Below are 9,681 nucleotides of genomic sequence, written 5' to 3' on the forward strand. Positions count from 1 at the left end.
GCAGTATTCCAAGTGTGGCCTTACTAAGGCATTGTAAAGTGGTATTAATACTTCACGTGATCTTGATTCTATCCCTCTGTTAATGCAGCCCAGCACTGTGTTGGCTTTTTTGGCAGCTGCAGCACACTGCTGGCTCATATTTAAGTGATTGTCCACTAGGACTCCGAGATCCCTCTCACAGTTGCTACTATTGAGCAAGATACCTCTGATTCATTAAGCCAAGCTTGATTTCTTTTTCTTTCAGCTGCTAGCTGGCCCTACTCTTGATCTGTCTGACTGTTCACTTGTTTAATGGCCGCTGTTCTTCCAGGTTCACCTTCCCAACCAATGCAAGGCAGGGGGCCTCCGGCTGGCTTCTGAAGACCTAGAGAAAGAACCAAGGCCCAAGGACCCCAAAGAGTTGAAGAAAGACCCCAACGCCTGCTTTTTTGAAGGTCAACATCGGCCCCACGGCTCCCGCTGGGCCCCCGATTACGACAAGAAGTGTTCCGTATGTACCTGTCAGGTAGGTGGGAAGACTGCGGCAAAACATGCACAGGTAGTCCTTGACTTACGACCACGATGGAACACAAAATTTCTGTTGCTAAGCGAGACAGTTGTTAGAACAGAACAGAACAGAACAGAGCAGAACAGAACAGAACAGAACAGAACAGAACAGAACAGAATAGAATAGAATAGAATAGAATAGAATAGAATAGAATAGAGCTGGAAGGGACCTTGGAGGTCTTCTAGTCCAGCCCCCTGCTCAAGCAGGAGAACCTATACCATCTCAGACAAGTGACTGTCTAGTCTCTTCTTAAAAATCTCCAGTAATGGAGCGCCCACGATTTCTGGGGGCAAGCTGTTCCACTGATTAATTGTCCTCACTGTCAGGAAGTTTCTCCTTAATTCCAGGTTGCTTCTCTCTTTGATCAGTTTCCAACCATTGTTTCTTGTCCTACCCTCTGGTGCTTTGGTAAATAACATGACCCCCTCTTCTTTGTGGCAGCCCCTCAGATACTGGAACACTGCTATCATGTCTCCCCTATTTCTTCTTTTCTTTAGACTAGCCAAACCCAAGTCCTGCAGCCGTTCTTCATATGTTTTAGTCTCCAGGCCTTTGATCATCTTAGTTGCTCTTCTATTAACTTAACAACTGCAATGATTCACTTAAGAACTGTGGCAGGAAAGTGTGTAAAATGGGGCAAAATTCGCTGAACAAATGTCTCACTTAGCCACAGAAATTTTGAGCTCAGTTGTGGTTGTAAGTCAAGGACTCCCTGTATATAAAAATAATCATTATGCTTCGAAAGTGTGAGCGGCCACAGCTCCCTGGACAAGAATTACTTGGAGTACAGTTTAATTTGGCTGCTGCAAAACTTTCCTTTCTCTTCGAGAGCCATCCCAATTCCTTATATGTGATTTTTTTTTACTTATTTTATTGATTCACAACATTTCTACAGACCACTCTAGGCGGCTCAAATTAAATGCTTCCTTAGAACATCTGTCAGTTGCAAAATATGGGTGACCTGGAAGAAGATATGGGCCCCTTTTGTCCACGCTCTGTGGATTGACCTTGGTCTGCAGCACTTATTTCTCCACCTTAGTGACTTTAAGATGGGTGGACTTCAACTCCCAGAATTCCCCAGCCAGCTGTGAAGGATCCACCCAGGAAGAACCGTGGAAGTTGGTAATGAAAATCAGCGGGGTCTAGAGAGGGGCAGAGTCGTTCAGCACACCTTGGCAACTTTTATAGAAAGATTTTAAGAAGGAATGGCGGGTTTTTAAGAAGAGGCATTTGCCTGAAATGATATAGAGCAGGGGTCTTCAAACTTGGCGACTTTAAGACTTGTGGACTTCAACTCCCAGAATTCCTCAGCCAGCTGTCACGGTTCTGACAGATGAAACTCTTCAAAGAACTTTGAGGCATTGTTTACCTTAAGAATCTTTATTCAAGAAACACAACATCGGCACTAACATAATCGAAGCCAAAAACTGAATTCCCCTCCCCTGGGCACATAGTATCAAAGCACAATTCCCTCCTCCAATTAACAGTCATAAATCACATCCCCCAATTAGCTTGAAGCGCAGGCTTTCTCCCCAGCTCTCCAGCTTGCCAAACCTCTATCAGCTCTGGCCCCAATGACCTTGGGTTCCCACGGCTGAGTTATTATTGTTATGACTAGCTGGACTCTCATCCACATCCCCCCTCCCAGCATCATCTTCTAACTCTAAAAGAGAAAGGGAAAAAATGGCTGCATTTCCATCTGTTGTCAATGCGAAAACATCCGGATGTTAGCAGCGTTGACATTAGCCCTGAGGGCTGGCTGAGGAATTCTGGGAGTTGAAGTCCACAGGTCTTAAAGTCGCCAAGTTTGAAGACCCCCCTGATATAGAGTTTCCTGCTTGAGCAGGGGGTTGGGCTAGAACAGGGCTTTTCAACCTTTTCACCCATTGTACCACTTTTAGGATATGGCAACATCCGAGTACCACCAGTCGCCTAGCAAGGTGTCAAAAACTTGATGACCCCCCCCAAAAGGAAAAAAGTGATAAAGTACAGGTAGTCCTCGACTTACAACAGTTCATTTAGTGACTATTCAAAGTTACAATGGCACTGAAAAAAGTACCCCCCAAGCCACAGCTGAGCAAGACACCTGCCTGCCTGCCCGGCGGCATTCTTCCTCCTGTCCGAGGTTTCCATTGTTGTGAGCATTTTTGTTGAGGATTGGCAGAGGGGGGGGGTGGGGGGTGTTTGATTTTTATTCCCCCCCCCCGTTTGCTGGGTGGTTGCAGCAGGTTTTGGTCACTTCACATGACCCTGGGACATTGTGACCGTCATAAATATGAATCAGTTGCCAAGCATCTGAATGTAAATCACAAGACCCTGGAGATGCTGCAACATTCCAGCTGATTGGCGCTTCTTCAGGGCTCAGCGGAAGCACCAGGATCAGCGCCGAGCTCCAGCTGGAGCCTGACGCTGATCCTGGCGCTTCCACTGAGCCCTGTCAGCCCCGAAGAAGCGCTGATCAGCTGGAAAACGGTACTGATCCTGGCGCTTCCGCTGAGCCCTGACAGCCCTGCAGCTCCATCCGTCTCTCGCTCAGGCTTGTGCCGTGCTGCCACCAGTTCAGCTCATTCCCCTCCCCTGCTACCATTTTTCTAGGATGGTTGCGTACCACCTGCCAGGTGCCAATGTACCACAGGTGGTACCCGTACCACTGATTGAAAAGCCCTGGGCTAGAAGACCCCCCCCCCCAAGGTCCCTCCTTGTTCTTCAGTCATTCTGCAAGCAAACTCAGCCCAAGTGGAGAATAAAATCCTGCTTTGCCAGTTCTAATCGCTCTTCCTTCTGTTGTTGTTTTTTCCCCCTTCTCTCCTTCTGGTTCCGCAGAAGCGCACAGTGATCTGCGATCCGGTCTTGTGCCAGCCTCTCAACTGCTCTGAGCCAGTCCATCAAAGTAACCAGTGCTGCCCTGTGTGCCAAGGTAACCTGGGCAGGGCAGGATTAAGCCTGTGGACGGTCAAGCTGCCCAAGGAAGGCCTGGGAAGAGGGAAGGGCCCCCCCCCTTGCAGGGGAGGGTATCTGCCCCAATCACAGCCAATCCTGTTTTTTTCCCCTCCTGCCCATAATGCATCTATGCATCCTCTCTCCTTGAACAGAGGGAAACGAAGAACAGAGAAGAGCCGAGAAAATCCGAGACAGCAGCGAAGGTAAGGGCAAGAGCGGCTGGCTGAGCATTATGGGTCTTCTGCAACAGCAAATTCTCTTTAGGTTTCAAGAGTTGGACCGGCCCTCAAGGGTGCCAAGAGATTTTGTACACGTACCACGGAGCCCATGGGCGGAGGGGGGAGAGGGGTCCTTAATTATTGCTCAGGGTCAAGTTGTCATCGGAGCTAAATTCATTGTTCCAGTTTTTATTAACAGGAAGATTATGTTAGGGCTTTATGGGATGGTCTAATGCAGGGGTCTCCAGACGTGGCCACTCTTAAGACTTGTGGACCTCAATTCCCAGAATTCCTCAGCCAGCCATGTTGCCTGGGGAATTCTGGGAGTTGAAGTCCACAAGTCCTAAAGTTGGCCAGGTTTGGAAACCCGTGGTCTAGTGAACCCAACATACTAAGGCCATAGCTAGTTTCTATAACTGTGAACTGCCCGAGCCACTTTAGGCTGGACCAGGGATGGGGAACCTTGGCTCTTTTATGACTTGTGGACTTCAATTCCCAGAATTCCTGAGTCAGCATGGCTGAAGTCCACAAGTCATAAAAGAACCAAGGTTGCCTACCCCTATCCTAGGCTATCCCATAGCCTCAACCATTCCCTGCATTCCAAGTATTGACTAGATCTAATCCTGATTTGTTTTTTTGAGCTTAGCCAGGGCTTACCCAAGAACAGATGAGTCTTGGGGGCTACAGCTCCAACAGTTATGATCTATGTTGCCTTTAAGATTTAAGGCAGCTGCCCTGATCCTGTTTCTCTATCTTAGGATGCTATTTTGATGGTGACAAGACGTGGAGACGAGCGGGCACGCATTGGCATCCTGTAGTTCCCCCGTTTGGACTCATCAAATGTGCGATTTGTACCTGCAAGGTAGGAGGGGAACATCAACCAGACAACCGAAAGGCTTAAGCCAGCTATTGAGTTAACCCAGTTCCTGCATTTGCCCAGTCAGTTGAAACTATAAACAAACTTAATGGAGTGGAATTGGGCACCATATGAAACTCCAGAAAAACGAACAGAACTTTGTATGTTGGGCAAAGATCTAGCTGATCTGATTACATGAGGTTTGGAAACCCCAGCCCAGATGTTCCTCAGTCTTCCTCAATGGTTTCATTTTCATCGGACAGGTAAACCTGTTGCAGGAAACTAAGTATGTCTAGTGTAACAAAGAGAAGGACGAGGGGGGACATGATAGCAGTCTTCCAATATCTCAGGGGCTGCCACAAAGAAGAGGGAGTCAAGCTCTTCTCCAAAGCGCCTGAAGGCAGGACAAGAAGCAACGGGTGGAAACTAACCAAAGAGAGAAGCAACCTAGAACTAAGGAGAAACTTCCTGACAGTTAGAACAAATAATCAGTGGAACGGCTTGCCTTCAGATGTTGTAGATCAGGGGTCTTCAAACTTGGCCCTTTTATGACTTGTGGACTTCAACTCCTAGAATTCCTCAGCCAGGAATTCTGGGAGTTGAAGTCCACAAGTCATAAAAGGATCAAGTTTGAAGACCCCCGTTGTAGATTCTCCATCACTGGAGATTTTCAAGAAGAGACTGGACAGGCATTTGTCCAGAATGGTATAGTCTCCTGTTTGAGCAGGAGGTGGGACTAGAAGATCTCCAAGATCCCTTCCAGCCCTATTATTCTATGTTCCTGGCCTGCAATGTATGAGGTTCTCCATTTAGCAAACCAACACAGATCTCAAGGAGAAGAGTTCATAGAATCACAGAGTGGACGTTGAGGCTCTCAAGTCCAGCCCAAAAGAAGCATTTATGGTGGATGGTGGTCCAGAACCTGCATGAACACATTCAGTAAAGGAATGTTCACTTGATGATGCTTTGGGACAGTGCTTCTCAACCTTGGCAACTTTAAAATGTGTGGACTTCAATTCCCAAAATAAAGTTGTCAGGATTGAGAAACACGGCTTTGGAGGATCTTTGAGTTTTGACAGCTATAATGGTGCATGCTTTGGTTTTCTCCCGCCTAGATTTTATTACAGTCTCATGACAGGTGTTCCTGATCCCTCCCTCCATCCTCTGAATTAGTCCTCATGGTCAAAATTCAGACGCTTGGCAACTGGCATGTACTTATGACGGTTGGAATGTCCCGGAGTCATGTGATACTTTGTGCAACCTTCTGACAAGCAGAGTCAATGGGGAAACCAGATTCATTTAACAACCGTGTTCTAACGGAACAACTACAGTGATTCACTTAACCACTGTGGCAAGAAAGGTCGTAACATGGAGCAAAAATGCCCTTAGCAAATGTCTTGCCTAGGAACAGAAATTTTGGGCTCAGTCGTGGTCATAAGCCGAGGACCACCTGTTTAAGGTGTTCTGGTTCTTTGTCTGCTATTTCCCATTTGTGTTTGCACAGGGAGCCACGGGGGAAGTTCACTGCGAGAAGGTGCAGTGCCCCCAGTTGGCCTGCAGTAACCCCATCCGGGTCAACCCATCTGACTGCTGCAAGCAATGCCCAGGTATGTCAAACCTGTCAGAAGCACCTTGCTTCGCTTGCTAGCCAGCCCGCTGGTCGCAGCACAGCGGGACAAAGGCAATCCCTTCACCTTGTGACGTCACACCAAACTTAAGATGAGGAAATGATTCCCTCAGGAGCAGCCCCCACTTCCTCAAAACGCTCCTTACAGAGAAGTCCTCGAGTTACAACTGTCATTGAGTCTGGCAAATACGGGTGTATCTCATGGAGGTCACAAAGCGGATCACCGCAAGACTGTGGACCTGTTTTTAACCACCGTTTTTGGGGTGGCGGTTATGTGAACGGGGCAGTTGCTCCATCTCCCAGTCCTGCGGGGCTGGGGAATTCTGGGATTTGAAGTCCACCCATCTTCAAGTTGCTGAGTTGGAGAAACCTTGTTGTAAGTTATGCCCAGCAAAGTGGTGGTGATTCGGGACTTTGGAGGTGCAGTGTTTTAAGAATTCAGGAGTGCAGGCTGACTCTGCCGACTGCCAGGAGTTCGATCCTGACGGGCTCAGTGTTGACTCGGCCTTCCGTCCTTCCGAGGTCGGTAAAACGAGGACCCAGATTGTTGGGGGGCAAGTATGCTGACTGTGGTGGGAGTTAGTTAGACATAACAATATTGTACTAGTGTGTGAATTCAGAGCTTGAAATAAGAGATGATAAGAATTGGCGGGTTGCAGAACAGGAGGGAAAGCCTGCATTTCAAACTAATTGGAGAATGTGATTTATGACTATTAATTGGAGGAGGGAATTGTACTTTGATACTATGTACTCAGGGGAGGGGAATCCAGTTTTTGGCTTCAACTACAGTATGTTAGTGCCGAAGCTATGCTTCTCCTATAAAGATTCTTTAAGGTATACAATGCCTCGAAGTTCTTTGAAGAGTTTCATCTGTCGGAACCATGACATTAAGTCTAAATGCTATGGCTATTCTAGCCAATATTCTCCTCTTCTGCTCTTTCCATGTTCTTCATACTCTGCCATTTCTCCCCAGCCTCGGAGAAGACCTCATCCCTGCTTTCCGACATGATGCAGGCTGACGGCCCCCGAGCTTGCAAGTTCGGGCGGCAGTGGTACATGCACAACGAGAGTTGGCACCCTACAGTGCCCCCTTTTGGAGAGATGAAGTGCATCACCTGCTGGTGCCTGGTGAGTATGGAGGCATCGGGTGACAGCAAGCGCTGGGAATTTCACGGCCAACTTCAGCGGGTAGCTTGGAGACGGGAATGTCTCTCTCTTAGGAGATGGCTGGTATCCCAGCGGGTGGAAGAAACATATAGGTAGCCTGTCAACGCTGCTAACGTCGGACGTTCTTGCTTTGACAACATATGGAGATGCAGCCGTTTTCCTTCTTCTGTTTTACTCTTAGAATTAGAGTTAGAATTAGATGATACTGCGTGGGAAGAGGAGGAGGAATATGCATGGGAGTTTAGTTAGACACAACAATACTGTAACTAGGGTGTGAACCAAGTTTTTTTGAAATAAGAGATGATAAGAAATGGCGGGTTGAAGCACCGGAGGGAAGGTCTGCATTTCAAACTAATTGGAGAATGTGATTTATGACAGTTAATTAGAGGAGGGAATTGTGCTCGATACTATGTGCTCAGTGGAGGGGAATTCAGATTTTGGCTTAATGTCATGGTTCCGACAGATGAAACTCTTCAAAGAACTTCGAGGCATTGTTTACCTTAAAGAATCTTTATGTTAAACAATGCCTCGAAGTTCTTTGAAGAGTTTCATCTGTCGGAACCATGACATAGCCTTGACTTAAAACAGGTCGTTTAGTGGCTGTTCAAAATGGTGACCTAGAGGAAGATTCGGCTCTGAAATTGGACAAACAATAGACTTTACGCTGTCTACACAGAAAGCCCTTATTACCTCTGTAAATTACTTCTATAAAACTCTATGATGGAGTTAATAGGTCTGGTTGTTGCCAAGACAGACATTTCTGGGCCGTTAATATTGGCATAATGTGAATATAATTCACAGGTGATATATTCTGCAGCTACGTTTTTTCCAACTTGTCTGGAATAAGGGGGACCAAATTCCAGAGTCTGTTCCCACAACACATTTAAAATGGGTCACAGGTAAGGTATTGGGGGAAGAACAAAAGGAGTCAACTAACTAAATCAGGGGTAGACAACCTTGGCTCTTTTATGACTCGTGGACTTCAACTCCCAGAATTCCTGAGCCAGCCATGCTGAGGGGAAAGGGAGAGGTTTCCAAGCTGAGCCATCCTGGCTCAGGAATTCTGGGAGTTGAAGTCCACGAGTCATGAGGGGGCCATAGTTCCCCCAGGCTGGCTCAGGAATTCTGGGAGTTGAAGTCCAGGAGTCATGAAGGGGCCATAGTTCCCCCATGCTGGCTCAGGAATTCTGGGAGTTGAAGTCCACGAGTCATAAAAGAGCCACGGTAGCCTACCCGTGGACTAAATTAACCCTCAGGGGTCAATATTAACCCCAAAGAAATCTAGTCTTGCAGAGGGTTAAAATAACCCAGTTAGTTATACTGCAGAAAACAGCAGCCTCCAACCCCAAAAGAGGAGAAGAACTGAAGCCGTTTTCCAGAACCAGTCTAGAGGTAGTCCTCGACTTACAACAGTTCATTTAGTGACCGTTTGAAGTTACAACAGCACTGAAAAAAGTGACTGATGGCCGTTTTTTTCACACTTAAGTTCGCCGCAGAATCCCCCGCGGTCACGTGATCGAAATTCAGCCGCTTGGCAACTGGCTCATATTTACGACTGTCGCAGTATCTCCTCCGGGGTCACGCGGCCCCCTTTTGCGACCTTCGGACAAGCCAAGTCAGTGGGGAAAAAGCCGGATTCGCTGAACAGCCGTGTTCCTCACTTAACAACTTCAGTGATTCACTTAAACAACCGTGGAAAAGAAAGGTTGTAAAATGGGTCAAAAACTCACTTAGCAATTGCCTCACTTAGCAACAGAAATGTTGGGCTCGGCTGTGGTCGTAAGTCGAGGGCTGCCTGTATTTCAGCCTGCACGATCTGAAAAGTGTGCCGTCCAATTGTTGTCTTGACGTTCTTGTTGGGGATCTGGGGATCTTCTGTAATCCTGGCTCTCTTCCAGCAAACTTTGGTTTGTTTGTTTGTTTGTTTTAATTTCAGTCCGGGGAAACGCATTGCCAACGCCAAGAATGCTCTCTGACTTCTTGCTCCAGGGAAGAAAAAAAGGGAGACTCCTGTTGCACCCAGTGCCAAGGTGAGTGTTGACTCTTAGAACAAGGTTGTCGGCCGAGTCTTGGAGGAGACACAATACAGGTAGTCCTCGACTTACAACAGTTTGCTTAGTGACCGTTCAAAGTTACAACGGTACTGGAAAAAAAGCAACTTCTCACTCTTTTTCACACTTACGACCGTTGCAGCCTCCCCCTGGGTCACGTGATCAAAATTCAGACGCTTGGCAACTGACTCACATTTATGACCGTTGCTGTGTCCTGAGAGTCACGTGATCCCCTTTTGCGACCTTCTGACAAGCAAAGTCAATGGGGGGAAGCC

At 47.3% G+C, this 9,681-nt stretch overlaps 1 protein-coding gene across 1 annotated transcript in view; it reads left to right on the forward strand.

Moving 5' to 3' along the window:
• CHRD (chordin) overlaps window positions 1-9,385 on the forward strand; it is a gene marked incomplete at its 3' end in the record, with an annotated part of 42,471 nt that extends 33,086 nt beyond the window's left edge. Inside the window, exons 16-22 of the mRNA XM_015827790.1 lie at window positions 311-505; window positions 3,371-3,464; window positions 3,640-3,690; window positions 4,464-4,567; window positions 6,066-6,168; window positions 7,162-7,316; window positions 9,292-9,385. Coding sequence (XP_015683276.1) covers window positions 311-505; window positions 3,371-3,464; window positions 3,640-3,690; window positions 4,464-4,567; window positions 6,066-6,168; window positions 7,162-7,316; window positions 9,292-9,385 — 796 coding nt within the window. The remainder of the gene's footprint in view (window positions 1-310; window positions 506-3,370; window positions 3,465-3,639; window positions 3,691-4,463; window positions 4,568-6,065; window positions 6,169-7,161; window positions 7,317-9,291) is intronic.
• Window positions 9,386-9,681: the final 296 nt, after the last annotated feature.

This window comes from Protobothrops mucrosquamatus, unplaced genomic scaffold, assembly GCF_001527695.2.
Source record: "Protobothrops mucrosquamatus isolate PMUCROS unplaced genomic scaffold, P.Mucros_1.0 scaffold3951, whole genome shotgun sequence".
In the NCBI taxonomy this organism is placed as follows: domain Eukaryota; kingdom Metazoa; phylum Chordata; class Lepidosauria; order Squamata; family Viperidae; genus Protobothrops; species Protobothrops mucrosquamatus.